The sequence below is a fragment of the Trichogramma pretiosum genome, unplaced genomic scaffold (genome assembly GCF_000599845.2).
Source record: "Trichogramma pretiosum strain Unisexual culture from Peru unplaced genomic scaffold, Tpre_2.0 scaffold5, whole genome shotgun sequence".
Classification (NCBI taxonomy): domain Eukaryota; kingdom Metazoa; phylum Arthropoda; class Insecta; order Hymenoptera; family Trichogrammatidae; genus Trichogramma; species Trichogramma pretiosum.
In genome coordinates, this window is record NW_019641672.1 from 3,330,683 (window position 1) to 3,351,134 (window position 20,452).

At 42.0% G+C, this 20,452-nt stretch overlaps 3 protein-coding genes across 3 annotated transcripts; 2 read left to right on the forward strand and 1 right to left on the reverse strand.

The window, feature by feature from the left end:
- Positions 1-13,243, forward strand: LOC106659143 (formin-J-like). Its single transcript, XM_014381517.2, has 8 exons — positions 1-306; positions 2,330-2,742; positions 2,920-3,146; positions 3,277-3,775; positions 3,883-4,232; positions 4,313-5,014; positions 7,717-8,503; positions 10,146-13,243. The coding sequence occupies exons 1-8, from the start codon at positions 261-263 to the stop codon at positions 10,620-10,622; spliced, it is 3,501 nt and encodes a 1,166-aa protein (XP_014237003.1). The 5' UTR covers positions 1-260; the 3' UTR covers positions 10,623-13,243.
- Positions 13,244-13,390: 147 nt separating this feature from the next.
- On the forward strand, positions 13,391-16,664 carry LOC106658624 (DNA polymerase eta). The gene is made up of 9 exons (XM_023460525.1): positions 13,391-13,819; positions 13,902-14,036; positions 14,099-14,304; positions 14,364-14,521; positions 14,577-14,800; positions 14,875-14,998; positions 15,070-15,373; positions 15,443-15,837; positions 15,886-16,664. Exons 1-9 carry the CDS (start codon positions 13,680-13,682, stop codon positions 16,534-16,536), a joined length of 2,337 nt encoding a protein of 778 aa, XP_023316293.1. The 5' UTR covers positions 13,391-13,679; the 3' UTR covers positions 16,537-16,664.
- An 8-nt stretch (positions 16,665-16,672) lies between these two features.
- On the reverse strand, positions 16,673-18,955 carry LOC106658625 (protein FAM98B). The gene is made up of 5 exons (XM_014380643.2): positions 18,575-18,955; positions 18,127-18,490; positions 17,762-18,052; positions 17,400-17,692; positions 16,673-17,302 (listed from the first exon to the last, which is right to left on the reverse strand). The coding sequence occupies exons 1-5, from the start codon at positions 18,619-18,621 to the stop codon at positions 16,798-16,800; spliced, it is 1,500 nt and encodes a 499-aa protein (XP_014236129.1). The 5' UTR covers positions 18,622-18,955; the 3' UTR covers positions 16,673-16,797.
- Positions 18,956-20,452: the final 1,497 nt, after the last annotated feature.

Sequence of the window (20,452 nt, forward strand, 5' to 3'; positions counted from 1 at the left end):
ATGACGCGTCGCCGTCGCTACTGTCGCTGTCGTCTTGGCGCGGCTGCCGCGGCTGTTTTTAGCTGTCAACGCCACAGGCCAACGATTGCGAATCGACGCGATCGAAAGCACGTGTAGCGGTCTACATGGAAAATCGCGTCACCGTGGTCGATTTCTAAATTCGGTTCTGCAAAAATTCTGTGCAGTGCCTCTCCCGATCATCCGTGGGCAAAGAAAAAAAATAATTGTAAATCATCAAAGTCGACGTTAAAAGAGCCGAGATGGCGAGCACGGCTGCAGCGAGATTCATCTCGGAGCCTAACGCAGGTATTTACACGGTGTAATATATATTGAGAGTAAGTACTAAGTAGTCAGTATATGCAGACACGAGGACGACGCGGCTCGCGATATATTCCTTTTGCTTTCGGTCGGATACTTTCCCAGGCTCTCGCGCAGGCATAAGGTATACACCTTTCTTTGGGGAGAGAGACGCTGCCGCTGGTCCACGCACCTTTCGAGAGAGAAAGAGATGTTGTTATACGATACTCTCTCTTTTTTTCAGCGGCACGAGGAGCGCGTCTTTATACAGACGGAGAAAGAGAGTTAACATACGAACGGACCGATGGATGAGCATCTTTTTTTAGAACGGATGCACGCGGAGATGTGAAAATGTGTGTGCGCGCGTGTGTGTGCGCCAGTGTTGTGCGTGTGTGTGTATACAACGACAAGATAGGACTCGCACAGAAAAAAGCGCTCAAAAATCATTAATGATCGATTGTATTTTGAAAAACTTTAGCTCGTGGGGATTTCGTGAATCGGACCGGTGTAGATACGCACGCTCCGGACGTACGCATGCCAGATCTCATCTACGTACATCGGTAAATGGCGAACGCAGTGGTATGCCTAATACAGTATATGGGGGCTCGTCGTTCGTGAAAAATTAATCCGAATAGAAAAGATAGAGAGGAAATAAGGTCAACAATTGCGCAATCGTCAATTCAATTAAATACATGGCTGGAGAACTTTTGGTAGTTGTGGATCGACGGACGCGTTTACGCACCAAACGTCAAAAATATCATATACAACTCGGTGCGAATCGCATGGCTGCCACTGCATTTCTTACTAATTAAACATTGGCCTCAACAGATGCGACCGCAAGCGGTATGAGTTTATTCCAACATAATTCAGCACCTCTCATATAATACGGCGGCACACGAGTACTGATACAGGAGCTCGTTGGCTCGGCCATTTAATTGCATACAAATGTCGATCTTCCAATGTACAATATGACTCGAAGGTGTATTCCGATCGATGACGATCGCGCATCAAGATAAAGCAGCAGTAACAGCAATTGAAATGAGAAAAATCAATCACTGCGCGACTGAATGGTTGTACAATAGCCATATAATGCCGCAAGTGCTGTACGCGATCGACGCGTGTATACACGCAATGCAAGAAAACTATCAAGTTGCTGCTATAGGCTCGCTCGCTCGAGCTCACTCCTATAACTTGCCTACGCGAGAAAAAAAAACATAACTCGCTCAATCACAGAATCGGTGCTCGATTTTTCGCTAATGCGCGACATGTTCGACCGTGCCTCGGACGACGAAAAATTCGATTCTCAAAGTTTGGGAGAATGGATGGCGCGGATGCAGGAGCACGCAGCTAACGCGGAGCAGTTCGTTTTCCCTCTCGCTCGCAGTCTTTCTTTTGCTGCGTTCACCAATGGGTATCGTTGACAGCGAAAGCAGCTTAGCAACGCGCGACGGTGGCTCGGATTTGTCTAGCTCTCGCGTGTATTTTTCTCATCTAGCTCTCAAGGTCGAGTGCTCGGTCTTGCATTGCGTAGCAGATAGGTACGTTTAGGCGCTGTACGCGCGTATATCCAGTCGCAGCTTTTTTATGCTACATACCTATAGCGTACGTGTATGCAGTATGTATGCATGCTCACTTTTCCGAGCAGCCGTGAGACTGCGTGATTTATGCTACTTCAAACAATGCCTATACTTGTATAATGTCACTAAGGATAAGCCCCATGTTATCGGCAACGATTTTACGACCTTGGCTGATAAGCTGCTTACATGCAACATGCACATCTCTCTCTCTCTCTTTCTCTCTTGCTCTGTAGCGTTGGTATATTGTAATCATAAGAGTGCGCTCATCGCGGTACATTACGTGAAAAAGGCTTTGATTCATTATAATTATAGGTCTAGTATGTTTCGTATATGAGTTGTCGATTATTAGGTACTTCTGATTTGTTCTCGAGTGCAGGTGTCGATGTTAGACTATCGAATCCGCTCAGAATTGGAATGAGCTTTGAATCCATAAAAATAAATGCAAACATTTTAAGGTCTGTACCGAAGCGCCTCGTTCAGCGTGCAGCGTCGTCAGCCACAACAATCGCACCATCATCCTCAGCACCATCGTCATCATAATAATAATAGCAATAACGGCGCGGCGAGCGTCGTCGTGGATCGGGTTAACGATCGTTGTCCGCAGCAGCGCCAGCGGCGAGCGGTCGCCGACAGTAACGGCTACAAGTATGGCAGCGAATGCGACTGCTGCCCGTATGGCTACCACATCGACGTGGACTTCGTGCGTTTCTGCGAGGATTGGCAGAACGCGGCTTGCGACAGGCTGGCCGAGGAGAAGCGCCGCAGACGAGCCAAGCAGAAGCAGCGCCAGTCGATGGAATTTATGCTTGGCCTACCGGACGAGGCCGATGCATCGAGTACGGATGCCGATACGTCTCCTCCGCCATCGGTACGGATACAATACGCAACTTTTCTCTCTCTCTTTCTCTCTCGCCTTTTTTTGCCTTTTTTTTTGCCGTTCATCGACGATCTCACTCGCAGCTCGCGGAGAAAGTTTTCTGATCGAGCAGGCAAAGTTGAGCAATTTTACGCGTACATGTTATTTACACCACGATGTCGTGCGCAGAGCGAGATGAGGGCAGTGGCTACGAGTACACCGGTAGAGCGTCCGAGTCAGGCAGCAGCAGCGGCAGCAGCACTTCCGAAGACACGCCAGGCCCCCGAGAGCACGACGGCTCAGTCGCACAAGGACTGGGAGGACACGCTGAGCAATTTCGAGCAAACGCTCTCGCAGTCGTTCAGCGGCCCGAGCCGTAGCTCCAGCATGACGTCGATCGCCAGCCGATGTCACAGGTACGCCGAGCTCTATATTTACAAGCTTATTTATATTTACCACTCTATAAGAGCCATGGTATACTACACGCGCACGAGGCAGTATTGCGCGCCTTTGACTAATTAACACGAGTACGCTCCAACGTCTCAGCTCGCTCGAGCCGTCAATCATGGCGACAGATTATCAGCAGCAGCAGCCGTACTACCAAACGAATCGCAGCGGTACCTGTTCGCCTCGTCCGGCGGTGCCGGCTCGACCGCCGCCACCCTCGAGCCTCGACTATCCTCTGTCGACCCGGCTCATTCTTAGCCAAGCTCGTCAACAGCAGCAGCAGCAGCAGCAGCAGCCATCCAAGCAAGAATGCAGCTACGAGGCGGATAAAAACAATGCAGCTACGAAGCAGTCCCTGCAACACGTCAGGGAGCAAATGGCCGCCGCTCTCGAGCGCATGAGGCAGCTCGAGGAGCAGGTCAAGCAAGTGCCCCAGCTGAACGCGCAGATCGACTTGCTGCGGGAGGAGCGAAGCTTGCTGCTCGATCAGCTGGCCTGCCTCAAGAGGGCCGAGGCCAGAAGCGCGACCAACAGAAGGGACGCGGCCACCGGCTGCGCCGTAGCCACCAGAGACGTAGCCGTTGACGCTACCCGACAGGTACGCCAAGTCAATTCACTCCTTCGAATCACCCGAGCACTCGATGCACCGGAGATCGGTAACAAAAGTTTACTCGATGCGTCGTGACTCGTACGTATGATAAGCAGGTCGAAAGCCGAGACAACTGGACGAGTCCCCAGCCCGTATGGTTGACGAGCTCGACCACGCAGACGACCAATCTATCCGTCTCGAAATCGACTCAGAGCGAGGCCAGTTCGAGCGCCGGTCCGACAACGTGTGCGAGCGTCGGAACGCAGCATCGAAATGCCCGAGGCAGGCTCGAAAGTGAAAAAAGCCAATGCCACGATCGAAGCACTCAAAGCCGTCGGCTCGAGACCGTCGACAAAGCGACGGCTAATCCGAAGATCCCCGACAAGGAGCTTGGCGAGGTCATGTTCCGGGGCATGCACGCCAAAAGAAACAACAAGGAGGTCCAGGCGACCGAAAGCCCATCCTGGTGAGTGACGGCGCCGCGACTTTTGCGCGATTTACGTAGAGCGGGAAAACGCGTGACCGGCGGTGATTCATTTTTTCCAGGAGGAAAATTAAACTTAATCGAGGAGTGAGCGCCAAGCCGGACTCGAACAGCGTCTCGACGGAGACGTGCGACGCGAGTCTGAGCCTCGTGCAGCTGCGCCGTCAGGAGCTCATCTCGGCGTCGAGCAGCAGTCTAGGGGAAAAAGATGGAGCGCCAACGAGCCACAAGAGCGTCGCAACGAGCATAGGACCGAACGAGTTGCGAAGCCGTCAGGTGACGCGCTCAACCGAGACCCCGGCAAAGAGACATCGAGACGCGGCCACGTCACCGTCCCAAAGTGTCAAGCTCATCGACGCCTCGGTCGGCACGACTAGCAGTGCCAGCAGTACCAACTACTGCGACGAGTGCAAGCAGGCCAGCCAAAGTCGCATGAATCGACCGGTTCCAGCCAACGATCTTGACAAATCATTAGCCAGCATGACGAGGCAGCAGCAGCAACAACAACAACAACAACAACAAAAACAACAGCGAACAAGAATCGCCGTAGCCAAAAGTCGAGTGGGTCTACATCAGGTAGTAAGCAAGCAACGAGCAGCCAGCGCCGAGAGAGCAAAGAAACAGCCGCAACACCCAGCACCGTTGCAGAGAACCAAGTCGGACGCGAGGCCACGAACGAGAATACCGGTGCCCAACGATCCGAGAAGCAAGAGCAACCTCATAAGACAGAACACTTGGACCCAGAGCCTTGATAAGCTCGAGGGGTGAGTTTTTTCTAGTTTTTTTTTCTTCGAATTCGGTATGCGTGCACGAAATGCCGTTGCACGAGGAAAAGCTCGCTCGAGTACGAGCTACTCGTTATAAATGCGCCAACCGAAAAGAAGATCGCGAATAAAAGCTAGCGCCGTATGTACGGAGATTTCACTTTGGACGCTTGTTTCGCTGATTTTGGATGACTCGTATACGTACGCGCCAGGCTCGTTATTGCCGCCACGAGAGACGAATTACAATAATGTTATGCGCGGACGAGCTGGCAACGAGCGAGCGGGCTAAATTTATAATACATCGCTGAGGTTACATTCGTTGCAATTCAGATCGACAAAGTTCACAATTTGTAGATAATTCGCAATTCAAGCGCGCACACCGGTCCGAGCCCGACGCGTTTCCTTCGTTTGCCCGTGGACTTTCTAATGTCGGGACTCGTACATAGAGTAAAACTCGTTTTGCGGAATGCGGGTGGCACACTCGTCGCTCGCGCCGCACGAAAAACCATGCAGTAACTCGATCGGGCCGCGCGCCAATAAGCGTCCTGCCTCGGCCAGGCACGAATTACCAATCGGAGGCCGGAGCTTTCGTTGCGCGCGCATCGCACCCTTACGGACGGGCGCGTGCTTCGGCGCTGCACCGTGGGCCATGGGATATTACGATAGAGTATACAACAGCGCAGTGGTCGCGTCCCGGGCAGCGCGAGAGGAGCCGAGATTCGCTCGGTATCGGCCTTTTACTATACGTCGCATGGCCAAATAATCAATAAGCATGTGTCGCCATGCACGCGCACTCGTCCGAACGTACACATAGCTCGCGCGCAACGCACTCGCACGCCTACGCTCTCGACTTGTCGTAGTGTGCGCCCTGCCTCCCGTGCGCCATATAGTGCTACATCTTGTTCCTCTTCTTTTTGCCGCTGCAGCTGGCTATTGTACGTGCGCGCGACACGCGTATTTTAAACGTTAAAATATATATGTGCCGAGGTTAATATCAGTAAGAGTGTGCGCATTACCTTAAGCTTGCTATTTATTGACACAACGCAGCTGCATGTAAGCTTTTACGATATAATCATATATAAAATTCGTTCGTGCCTCCATACCTTTGTGTTCAGCCAAAGTATGCCTGTGTCTGTGTCTGTGTATGCGTGTGTGTGTGTGTACATTATATGTAGTAAATAAGTTACGTACACAAGCGGTGTAAGCGTTAAAGTTCATTGAAAGCGTGTCCAACGGGAAGTAGACATTTCGATTATTAGCTCATGCTTCCGTTGCGTTTATTACCACACATAATATACATATTTCTCGAGTGCTTTACCCTGTCCCACTTATTTCTACTTGTCTAAAAACTCAACGAGGCCGTGTACTTGCTCCAGCATTTCACTGACCTTTACGTAAACAACGTTTACACCATTATAATACTTATGTCATCCCAAGGAGCGCGTAAATGTGCGAAAAATGCCTTGCAGAGGCTGACCGTGACAAGTACTGTGTCGATGGATTATAGAAAGAGAGAGAGAGAAAGAAAATATTGTTTCAGAGTTGTGAATGATGAAAAATAAGTAATGCAAGAAAAAGAAACGACAGGCTGTTAAATGTCTCTGTTGCATTTATCTCGCTTTAGCCGCGAGACTTGACCTTTTACGGCGAGAACGTGTATACCTACAATACATAGATCTGTTTGATATGTATGCACTGCGCACACACGTAGAAAAGCTCGGAGGATTAAGCGTAAAGTAGCCGCGGTGGGGACACTAACGCGAAGATGACGTTATGCCATGCTCTCTGTCGCAATCCCTGTATCGTTTAGCATCTCATCAGCTATTAAAGCCCCTGCTGCGTATTAAAAAGTCATCAATGACGCCAGATGCTGTAGCAGCGATCCGCAGGTTGTTGCAGCTCCCACGCAGGCCTACCTCTCGCACACGCGCACGGACGCGCGCACAGACGCACCGACGCACGCGTCCTCGAGTGGCTCGCTGCTCGGCACTCGAGGCTTTTTTATGTATCCATGTATGCGAGTGTGCCGCACAGCCGCCTGCGTGTATGAATAATTGATCGGGGCCGATTATTCTCCTGAAATTTGCTGTATGCGCTGTCAGCCGACTGCCAGCTGTCAGTAGAGCTTGGAACGCCATAAGCTTTGCACGCGCCAATGCTAGCCATGTGATTCGGTTACCTGGCGCGCTTTCTTTTACGCTCGGACACCTCTCGTCGATCTTGTTCTTTTCTCATATACATCGATTCGCGACATGCAACTGATCGCGAGGAGCATGGGCTATTACGCACCGATCGCCAACAACAATACGCAGAAAATCTGCGAAAGATACGCTCGCACGTTCAGGTAAAAACGTAACGTGCCCCTTTGACTTATCTCTTCTTAATTACCCGTACCTCGGCTTTTCATTTTGCTGCATAAAGTTGCAATTTAACACTCGGTATTATGACATCGACCCGCGCGTTTTAAATTAAAAGACATTTTGGTCATTATGCTCTTTCTGTAAGTCTGACCCCGTATAAGATGCATAAAAATGTTGGGTATGTTTGTCGCGCGCAACAGATTGATTTCCGTTCTCCCTTTCTCTCTCTCTCATTTGCACGCGCGTATTGCTCGGGCATTGCATAATACCAATCGACAGCCAAATATAGCTTTATCCACGATGTCAAATATATAACAATTTACAGTGCATGTTTGTACACAGGTCGGATTTGCTGGATAGGCACTACGCGGATAGACATACGTCGTCGCGTCCGCAAACGCCAGCCAAGCCAAAGTCGCTTCAACAGTCACCGGCTCGCAAAGTTACCGCAACACCGCCGACTCAACAAGTATTAAGCAGACCGAGCAAAGCACCCCCACCGGCCCCGGAGCCTAAATCGCAGCCACCCCTGACGCAATCATCGACGGCGCAAGCAGCGGAAGCAGCAGCAGCAGCAGCATCTCGAAGCGTCGAAAATGAAGAGATCGAGGAGATGCCAATTAGCCAACTGAGCGAGGAAATGGTTCGAAGCGTCGCCCTCGACTCGACACCCGACAGGACGATCGGCGGACCCTGCCTTTCCCGCGAGATTACGGCAGCGCTCGATCTCCTGGACAAGGAGGGCCTGAACAAGCAGACCTCCGCCTGCTCGAACGCGGCCAACGTCGTGCAGCACGAGTGGTTCAAAGCGACGAGCGTCGCCGGGGCCGAGGCCAGATTGGTCGAGCGCTGGCTCGACAGGCTCGAGCATCACGACTCGCTGCTTGGTCACGTGGTCAACCTGCGCGACTCGAGCGGCAACACGGCCTTGCACTACGCCGTCTCGCACGGCAACTTCGACGTCGTCTCGGTGCTGCTTGACTCGAAGGTCTGCGACGTCGATCGGGCCAATGGGGCTGGCTACACGCCCGCCATGCTAGCTGCCCTTGCCCGGCTAAGGAGTCCCGCTCACGCCGCGGTCGTCGAGCGCCTTTTCCGCATGGCCGATGTCAACGTACGCGCCAGATTGGTAAGTGCACATAACACATCCTCCTATACCTACTAAATCTAAAACAACATACTGCTGATGCTGCCGCTGTGCCGATTTTATCCTTATTTTAGATAATTGTCACTTACTGTTACTCAACCACGACTTGAATCATATAAACGTTTTAACGTATGTTCAAAATTATTAAAATTTCTGTCGTCTCAGACGTCATCGCTCTTACACGACTGCACATTAGCTCTTTAGCATATCGGTATTCGCTACGAGCATAGACGATCTCGATGTTTGGTATCGAAAAACGACAAGACACCGTTCAGTATTATATACATAAGCGAGCTGTGGGCTATTGCCGAAAAGTAAAATAAGAGACGTAATGAGCCGCGTTAGCTAAGTGTCTATATTACATCATTTTTTATGTAATTTTTGTTGCTGATTCCGATCATGACATTTATTTTTTCTTTTAAGACATTGTCATAGAAAAAAGCCAATTTTCATGAAAATGACTTTTTTATTTGTATTTAACTCGCTGTATCTTTTACAGTTTTGGATATTTTCTAATGACATTTTTACAGTGTATTCTTGAACAACTTTAAAAAAAAAGCCAACCACAAGAGTCAAAAAATTAATTACAAATGGAAATATGGATTTTTTAAATATTAATTATCCGATAAAACAAAAGGTCAACTACGTAGTAAAATGTTTTAAGATGAAAGCTCTTATAAATTTGATAATATTTAATTACAAGTTATATAAATTATTATTTTTCAAATTTTTCAAACGGCACTCCAAGTTCAGAGCTGAAACCCCTATATTTTTTTAATAATAATCTTGTTTTGAAGTGCAGTGATATAACCGGCGAAAATTTTCAACTACATTTTCATAGAATACGTGTGGATTTTTCCAACATTTTCGTAGGTGTCGCTGCACTTCAAAAAATAGTTTTAATTAAAAATATAGAGATTTCAGCTCTTAAACTTGAAGCACAATCTAAAGAAATATATTTGTTTGATATTTCAGGCCATTGCCAACTAAAAATTTAATTTTTAATTCGAAATAGGGTTTTTTGAACGTAAAAGTTTCAGAGTCTATCAAATGATTGAAAATAATTTCTAACAATTATGATAAAATTTGAGAATGTTTTTTGACTAATTCCAAGAAAATTTTGTTTTATACGAATATTTTCTCTACATGCAATGATTATTTTAGACAATAAATAGTATATTTTTAAATTCAGCCCCCACTTTGTTAAACAAAAAATTTTTTTATAAAATTAATTGGGTATAAAATTAATTATCAAGTTTTAAACATCGAGGTCACGATCTGCATGAATCTTAATAAATAATGTCCACGCTTCAAACATCGGATTGAAGTAAAAATTGACCCTAAAAATATGTTTTTTCATATTTTGTAATTTTAAATGATGAATAGTTAATTAGTGGCAAGAATAGTGGCTGCTATGCAAAAAAAAACCTAAAATTCAAAATTGAATAAAGTTAGTCATCGAAAGAATTCAAGAATCGCTGATTTTTGTATTAATAACGCGTTATAAAGGTTGAAAGAAATGCCGAAGAAAACTGTTGAAAAAAAGCTAAAATAACACGTTCTAGCATAAAATGTTTAAGGACGAAAATAAAGTCAATTTTTTAACTCTGGCTTTTGTTCTCAGCACGGACAGACGGCCCTGATGCTCGCTGTCTCGCACGGGCGAAAGGACACGACAGCCCTACTACTGTCGGCGGGAGCAGCAGTCAACCTCCAGGACGAGGACGGCAGCACGGCTCTCATGTGCGCAGCCGAGCACGGACACGCCGAGATAGTCCGACTACTGTTGACGCAGCCCGACTGCGACGCCAGTGTCACCGATGTCGATGGCAGTTCGGCTCTGCGCATAGCCCTCGAGGCTGGACACGCCGACGTCGGTGTATTGCTCTACGCGCACCAGCGCCAAAAAGCCCAACTGTTAGCGGGCGTTGGGGGCGGCTCCCAGTCCTCGCTCATACAGGCTGCTCGGGGAATTCGACCGATCTCGGCTTCGGCACCCAACAGTCCCGTGCCGCGACGACTCAGATCGGCTAGTTTGACCGAGACACCAGCCGCAGTTGTCCAGACGCCCCAGGCCAAGCTGTCGAGTTCACTTATATGACGAACGAGCAAAAATGGTCCATTCAAGTGGTTGCGACATTTCCGACGTAATTGATTCTAGCGGGTCTGAACGAGAGAATGAGAGAAACAGAGAGACCTTATTTATATATAAAATATATGTATTGTTGTCTCGCGAACGACACTTCCGTATCTTTTATATTGTTGTACATTAAAAGAAGTAATTGTTACTAATATATGTATAAATGAATTGTATTGCAAGTACAATATACATTATGTATATACTTACATATAAACAAATGCGATTGTATTTGTAGATAATTTTACTAAGACAAGTGAAGCCCGCGGATTTTATAAGTGCTCATTGTACATGTATGACATATAACGCGCTCAAGAACTAGGTGTAGATCGTTTCAACGAATTCAGTTTGGTGATCAAACTTTGATCCTTCACTCGATTCATCGTATACTGCTCCTTATACGAAATGTTAAATCATTTTTGGATTCCCGTGGCTGCAATGACTTGTACTATCATTAATGCGTAAATGATAAGAGAAACAAAAGTGTGCAAAGGAAAAGAAGATCGAAAAATTTTCATTTGCTTTTTATTTTTTTTAAATGTAAATTCTATTTTGCTTGTAGCAAGTTTACCTAGTTACGCGAAAGCTTAGAGTAGAATATCTCGAGATAAAACAATGCATATTTATGCCTTTTTATTCTGGCGAACTTGAGCTCGTCGGTTTACAGAGCTTATACTTTATCCGTTACTATTTCCTATAAAAATATTTTTCTGCTGTACGTTTTTTTTGTGTAAATAATCATGTTTCGCGTAAAAAAGTCAGTATCAATTTTTATGGTACTTGGTTGATATAAAACATATGATCACCGGTAAAACGTTAGATTTACAGTAACGCGCCAAACATGCTCTTTGGTTGTAATCAAGTGTACAACAAAAACTGATTAGATTAATAATTGTAGCGTAGTTTCTATTCATGCATTGTATCACGTAATAGTACATTACGTAACTGAGGCGGGAGGTTGTCTATCTTGCAAGACTGTCAGTTTGCAGCCCGAGCGTAGCTAGGGTTGCATTGACACGAGTGCAAAATTGACCACCACCTCAGTTACGTATAGTATTTTTCATCATCGAGTGCAGGAAGTTAATTTTAAGATTTTCCCGCACGCCACTCCGTGCGTAATGTACTTATCTATATTGTAACGCATATTACATATGTAGTTGCTGCTGGGTCTTATTTTCCTAAGTGTTTCGTTCACTCCAGACGCGGGTTGGATACTTCGTGTCTAAAAAGTAAGAAAAACATAATACTGTGCCCAAAAATTAATAATCAACACTTGCTGCAACTCAACAAACTGAAACCTTTCAAGGATTTTTTTGCAAATCGATTTCGGTTATTTGAGTTGCCCCACTTGTTAATGATTAACTTTTGAACCAAGCGTGTTATTTTTCTCACTTTTTAGCCCCGATAATCTAAAACAGCGTCCGGAGTGAAGATAAGAAATTTTGAGAAGGAAGAACCAGTGTAGTATGTAGGGTAAATGAGCTGGTTACTGATCACCTTTCAGTTAATGACCAACAAATTATATCAACATATTTATTGCAAACTTTTAAACGTATGAAAATTATTCAAGACCCTTAAATACTTATTGATAACACCGTGGACATATAATAAAAAATAGGATACCAATTTCTCGATCAGATGACCGCGTCGATCACTAGACTTTCTGGAAGCATGAGGTTTATATGAAAGGGCCCACATCATCTCAAATGACAACTCGAACTGCGCCAATTCGCTCGTGGACAACTCAAATATGCGACATCTCGACCGGTTACAGCTTGACCCTGCGACAAGTCGTCACCAAAAAAAACCAAAAATAAAGTGGATGTAAAAACAAATTTATTAATAATAGAATGTGTAAAGAAAGATTAGCAACATAGTAATGTTACTCAAAACACGATATATAATATAATTGTCATCAGTACAATGTTACCTGAAACACGATATAATTAAAAACGAACACACTTACCGATACACAAATAATACCGATCGCAAAAAAATATTAAATTTTATCGAGGTCGAGCTGTCAGGGTCAAAATGTCGCGCCGAGCTATCAGAAGTCTACCTGACGCGCTGCCACCTTTCACCTTTTGTCGTCAGAAAGTATTTTCAAAATAATTTTTAATTACCATACGCAAGAGCTATGGTTAACAAAATTACACTTTTTTTTAAATAGTCGATTTTAGCACATTTACCCTGAAAATTTCATAAGGATATAATTGTTACATTTTTCCAACTGCAATTGTTGCATTTTATATACATCAACGAATGTTTATATTGTTGTACATGATAGATTATGTATGAAAAATTGAATACGTCTTGAGCTATTTGATTGAGTTCATTCGTCAAAGATTCACTGTTTACAATGTAAAAACTCGAAGGATAAGAAATTTAAATACATATAAAAAAACTACATGCTGAATCTGTTAAAATTAATTTTACCATGAAGTATCATTTTGAAGTCAGAATTGAAATTCTGATATTTCAATGTACCGTCACTTTTAATTAACTTGCTCTATTATAATGTTGCTCTATTATATTATAATTAAGATTATATAATTAAGACTGGGGTCCGGGGACAAAACGCCGTGATCGCAACTCATTAGAATTAAAAGAGCAAAAATGTTGGGTGACCGTCAAATATTGGATCATATTCTGACTGTCACCTAACATTTAAGGCCCGGATATTTTACATCGCTGTCGCTTGACGCTTCACTCATTTACTCACTCGTGTAAGTTGTAGTGTCTGCTAGAGCCGGCCAAGCGAAACGAGCGCGGGCACCTCGAGAACGGCACGATGATAACAATAACAAATCACTATTCATGAGCCACTGTCAGTGAATCAGTTCCCACAGCGCAGTTGCTGTTAACGTTCAATCGTACTCTGGAGTCTGGGCCAATCTCTGGCATTCGGACTACGAATTCCGGAGCAGCTACCGATTGTGTTATTAAATGTTTGCCCGTGAATGGGCACATTGTGACTCGTTTATGCTCTAGAAGCGTCATTTAATTCAAATTGTCAAAATGGCAGTTGATTTAGGTAACCGAATAGTTGTCCTCATTGACATGGACTGCTTTTTTTGTCAAGTCGAAACGAGACTAAAGCCGGAATACGCTGGTAAACCCTTAGCTGTAGTGCAATACAATCTTTGGAGAACTGGAGGGTAAGCGCCATAAAAACAACACGATGTTGTATCGAGTGTCAAAATTTGAGTGAACAAAATTACATTACGTTCATTCTTACAGTATAATAGCTGTCAATTATGAAGCCAGAGAGTTCGGTGTCACACGCCACATGAGAGGAGAAGAAGCTAGAGAGAAATGTCCTCACATTATTTTGGCTGTCGTACCGGGTTCACGTGGAAAAGCCGACACGTCGAGGTAAAAAACATTCAAATATGCTGCGTAATTTTGGTTATTATCAATGCAATTTCATGTCAAAGATACCGAAGCGCTGGTCGCGAAGTTATTGACGTACTGAAAAAACACTGCACTATGGTGGAACGAGCTAGCGTCGACGAGGCTTATTTGGACATAACGCAGATCGTTGACGATCAATTAGCCAAAAAAGAATTTGATCCTGCGGTGGTAGAAGAGTTAAAAACTACCTATGTAATCGGGCATTCAGAGTGTAACGTTAATAATGAAGGTATGTATGGATACATGCATCTCTGAGATTCAAAACATTTATTTATTTATGTGCTCTAGAACAAAGACGCAAAGGTCTAGAGGAATGGATAGCAGAAGCTGCAGAGGATATTCAGATTCAGAGATTGGCTATAGCTGGAAGATTTGTTGAATTTTTAAGACAAGAAATCAAAGAGACAACAACTTTCAATTGCTCTGCTGGAATTTCATTTAACAAGGTAATTAATACATGAAATTACAGGGAAATTTTCATTTGCTCTTTTAACTTATTAGATTTTAGCAAAATTGGCTTGTGGTTTGCATAAGCCACAAAAACAAACAATATTACCTGCTTCATCTGTGTCTAAATTATTTGGTTCCTTGCCTGTCAAAAAAGTAAGAAACCTTGGAGGAAAATTAGGAGATATGGTCCTTGATGCATTAGGATGTCATGTAATGTCAGACTTACTGCAATATTCTTTGCAAGATCTGCAAAGTCGGTTCGACAGGAAAACTGGGTAAAATGATATTTTAAAATTTGCATGTCAGTGATAAAACACTATGAATTAGTTGTAATTCTCACAAATTTTAGTCATTGGTTATATCACATAGCGAGAGGGATTGATAATGAGCCTGTTACTCCAAGACTAGTTTCAAAATCTATTGGTGCATGCAAGCGTTTTCCAGGAAAGCAAACCATCGTCAAAGTAGAAACTGTGAGTTTAAATCATTTTTAAAAGTTAAAATATAAAACTTAATTTACCTAAATACAATCAACATTTAACAGCTGAGGCATTGGCTTGGAGAATTATCATCAGAAATTAGTGAAAGGCTTGAACAAGATTTTGAAGAAAATGAACGAAAAGCCACTTCTCTAACTGTTAGTTTTCATTACATTCAAAATAAAAAAGTCATTTCTCAATCTCGAGCTTTTGCATTGACCACTTATAAACAGGAAAAAATTGCAGAAATGAGTATTAATGCAGTTTTAAAAGTTACACAAGATCTTCCTATTTCATTTTTAGGAGTATCTGCTGGTAAGTTTATAAAATCTAGAGGTAGTGAAAATTTAAAAAATTTTTTTAAGCCGAGTTCTAGTTTAAATAATTTACAAGGGTCAGAAAAAGAGGATGTTAATAATTTTTTTGATGAACATGTAGAATTAATAAAAAAGTTAAAAACTCAAATAACAAATTCAAATAATAGCAATGAAAATAATTCAGAAACTTCAAAAAACATTTCAATACCAATAGAACAGAGTAGTAATTCTCAATTTTGTTCAACATCATTAAAGAAAAATGACAAATTCTCACCATGTAGTAAGCTACAAAAGTCCCTACAACACGAGAAATTTAAACAATCATTTTTCATTACTGTTTTAAAAGAAAATAAATTGAAAAATCATAAATGTGATGATGATGGCCCAATGACAGGAAAAGATAAGAAGGACAAAAGAGTAGAAAATGAAATAGAGGATGAAAAAGAAAAAAGAGCAGGGGATGGAAAGAAAAAAAAAAGAGAAAATGAAGAAGAGAAACAAAGAGAGGATAAAAAAGTAAAAATAGGAGAGGATGAAAAAGTAATAAAAGGAGAGGATGAAAAAGGAAAAAAAGGAGAGGATGAAAAAGGAAAAGACATTTTATTAGAATGTAACACAAATTTTTTTGCAGATAAGTATGAGAGTGCTACTGAATTCAATGAAACAGTTATGGAGAAAAAAAATGAACCTAAATCAAATATTTCATTTTTTGTATCAAATAACGCAATGTTAAAATTACAAGAAATATTTCCTGATCTTAATGATATAGATTTGGATGTTTTACATATGTTACCAATGCAATTACAAGATGAAGCAAAAAAGTTTCTCAAAGTCAAAGGTATAAAAAATGTAAGTGAAGATATTAATATTTTAAAACAAAAACGGTCAAACTCTAAAGCCTGTGAAAAACAAGAAGTCAAGTTAGTTGCTAAGAGTGGTCGGGGCAGGCCACCTAAGTGTAAGCTAGTAGTTTCTAACTATAGTAATCCTCAAACTGATATTCAACATTTTTTCATCAAGACTGGAACTAATAACAAAGCAGAAAATTTCAAAAAATGTTTGCAATGTCATCAATTAATTTTAACAAATAAATTTGAAGAGCATAATGACTATCATGTTGCTCAAAATGTACAACTAGAAATGAATTCTTTACCTGCTTCAGATGAGAGAAGAAAAAGAAAACTATCAGATGAAACTTTAGATCAGTTTTCTTAATGTTATAGTAATAAAATGGTTTTAAATAACATTAAAAATGAATATGTATGAATTCTAATCAATGAATATAACAAATTCAATAATTGTAAATATATTGTAAATTTTCTGAATAAATATTTATGTTTTTATTTGCTTGATATTGTAAATTAATTATTTTAATACGTATTTTTAAAGTATTTCCTAAAGTAATATATTGATACTGATATCATAGATCAATAAACTTAAATGTAAACAAGAGGATCCTAGTTATACTGCAGATTCCTAATATTTACGGTTACCTTGCTGATAACCTTGATCATTTGCTCTAGGGTTATTCCAGCCCCCTTGAACGCGACCACTTCCACGTTGTCCATAGTTACTGTGCCTATTTCCTAGATTATTCTGACTTTGATAATTACTTTGGTGACCATGGTAATTTTGATGATCTCCCTGACCACTTTGATTATTCTGATATATTCCTTGATGGTCATTAAAATTTCTATGATTAGATCTCTGATTTCTGTTTTCTGGATAACCACTTTGAAATCCTGCGTGTCTATTAAAACTGCTTTGATTGGTGTTTCTACTGGATGAATAACTGCCTTGGCTATCGTAGTAATCTCTGTGGTGACTTTCTTGTGCTCCTCTTTGGTCATTTCCTTTATTATCTTGTTGACCTCCATATCCAGTTTGAAAACCACCATAGCTTCCTTGTTGACCCCCACGTCCTCCTTGGGGACCTCCACGTACACTATGCTGACTTCCACGACTACCTCTACCTCCCCCCCTGCAATGCAAATAGAAATAAATAAGTTTACTTAATTTTATATACAATAAAAATATTAATTTTTATTAATAATTATATTAATATACATTTAAATTACCTAGAAGGAGCTGGAACTTTATCTTTTTGCCATGGAGGCATTTCTGGTGGTGGAGGTTCTTGCTCCCAAGATCTACCCCCTCTATCAGGAACTGCTCCTATTATCACTTTATTAACAGAGCTTTTAGTGTTCTTTCGTACTGAGGCACTACTTGTTTTTTCTATGACAGCTAAATCTTCTCTGGTTGACAAAAGATCACCACAGGTAACGTATGGTTCTATTCTCATTGCATCTCGTTTAGGGTGAAAACACATGTAAATTTGTTCTTGTAAGGGTTTTGTTCTTTCAGACCACTAATAAATAAAAAACAGTGAAAATCTATTAAAATTGATAATATTAAATATTATACACAAAGTACCAACTGTGAATGAACTGATTGTCATGTCTAGTCGTTTTAACAACATTTCCCGTCTTGTAGAATATTCCTTGTATAGCTGATGATATATTTGGTTTAATTTATTCCATTGATCTGTATTCAACTCTCCTAAGAATAAAGGATTTCCAATGAGTTCTTTGGGAACTTTTTTTAAAATTTCCTTGATTTTTTCTATGATTTTCTTGAAAATTAAATTAAAAGTTATATTTTCTGGGGGTTTCTGAAATTTTAGGGCCACCATCATTTCCCTTATATATTTAGCAGTAACACTTTCACTCTAAAGACAAATAATTAAAAAAACGTTTAGAATTAACTCTTGCTAAATTCACAAAAAAATTTGCTTTTACTTACTATAATTACTTCAAACTTTTGATCTTTTGGCTTATAAGAATCTAATACTTTACAAGTCATGAGCTCAGTGGCCAAATATTCAATGAGTGCTTCTCTATCATTATAAGTGGACAAAAGCTGGCTTGTGATGCCAGTTGTGAGTCTTGTGTTCAAGCAACCTATTTCTTTCAAAAATGTACTGATCTCGAGCAAAAATGAGCTTGCATCTTCAGAAGATGAAGTAACATGGACAGTCTCTTCAGTTACTCCAAAACTGCCGATTTGATCCGTCAACCAAGAAACGAGGCCGGTATACTCTGTAGATTGAGCACCTTCTTGAATAGCTCGAGTGAGATTTTCTAGGTTAAGCAGTGAACCGGTGTACCTGATAAGCAACAAAAAATTACTTTTATGTTATTCCTCTCAAAAACTACCCTTATTAAACCGTTCAAGTAACCTCGAATCTTACCCGACATCCTCTAAAATGTTCAAGATTTCGTTTTCCATTGTATTCATTTACTGGTTAACGAATGAATAGTGATAAGTTGTTGAGCTATCAACAGCTGCAACTGCAATATGACAGTTTCAAATTCTCTAGAACAACTACCTTATAACTTATTTGAGTAAATTTAAGGAAATGAACGGTCGCGAGTGCGAAAGGAAAGCTGTATAGTGGTCGGCCGTTCGGCTATACGATACTATCCAATAATTTTAACTATTGTATCGGTGCCATAGATACTCGCAAGTATCGACTAAAAGTATATAGTCATGTCTGTCTTTTCGTATGGCTAAATGCTGGTAAGTGGTAAGTAGGGTAAAGGTAAATGTTATATCAAAGAAAGAAGATAGATACTATGTATAGAAGTCCGTTGCCATGTATTAAATTGAGGACAATTTTCTGTTACCGACCTATAGTACTGAACCCATAAGATGGATGGCGCTACAAGCGGTACCCGAAAAATAAAGAAAAGAAAAGGCGAACGGATGGCGGATGGCACGAGCGAAAAAATCCATTTGATTATCAAAAGATTATAACAATTAAAAATCAAAGTGCTAATACAGAGTCATTTCTCGATTGATCATCTAGACACCAGAGTAAGGATAGTGAACCGAACAGCTCAAAATACCTCGCACTATTAGTGTTTCTGACACAAAAAGAGCCGCCCCCGCCTGCGGGAGGTTAGGTCAAGAAATGTATTACACAAATAAACGAGCTCGAACAGAAGCCCAACAGAATGACGAGGCAAGCGCAGACAATGAGCTGCACAATGTGTGGATAAAGTCGACAGACATAAACAAAAATATCTCAGCAATAGCGGTAAGCTTGTACATAAGTAAAATTGGATACACCAGCATCGTGAGCTGCACCAAAAAAGGCAAAACAGAGGTACTGCTAACCCTAAGCGATGAAGAAGAGGCTAAAAAACTGATGAAAGAGGAGAAGCTGTCAAGCAAGAAACTTGAAACGAACAATCCCACAGCCAAAAGATATATAAAAAAAGGAATTATCCGTGGCGTCGACACCGAGGTGGACAATCAAACCATCATAGATAACCTGGAATGCCCTGATAGATTTAAGCTAGTAGACATCAAGAGGCTCGATATGAGAAATCGTAATCCTACTGCAGAGACCAAATGGATTCCAAGCAAATCAATGCTACTTACCTTCGAGGGACTGCAAATACCAAGGGAAGTATTCATCGCCAAGGTGAAGTTCTTGGTGGAGCCTTATGTACCCAAACCTTTCCAATGCCACAAATGTTTCAAGTACGACCACAAAGCCCTGTTATGCAAGAACAAGGAAATATGTTACAAATGTAGTGCAGACAAGCATGAAGGTGTGTGCCAATCACCTACTTTCAAATGTGTCAATTGCCCAGAGGGCAAAAATAACCATAGGAGTACTGACACACAGTGCGAAGTCTATAAAAAGCATGCAGAAGTAAATGTTTTAGTGGCATATGACAATATTTCCTACCGTGAAGCAAAAATACAAGTTTTTGGATACCCAGTAGCCCCACACAAAACTAAGGACCACTTTCCACTCTTAAGAAAAAAAGCTCTGGATAGGGCCAGGGGACCCAGAAAGAGTTATGCAGCTATTGTGGACGCCTCAAAGGATTTTTTCAGTCCTCAAGCTTCAGAGACAGGCTTTTCAAATAACATAAACAGACCCAATGTAACCATTTCACCAAACAAGAATAAGAAAGACTACAAGATCAGGCCTAAGACCCCACCATCTAATGCTGACAGTACAAACAACTCATTTTCAAACCTACAACACTTCACAACAACAAATAAGCCAGCACTTGAGGACCTCACAAAAGATCCTCGCCTCACAAGACAA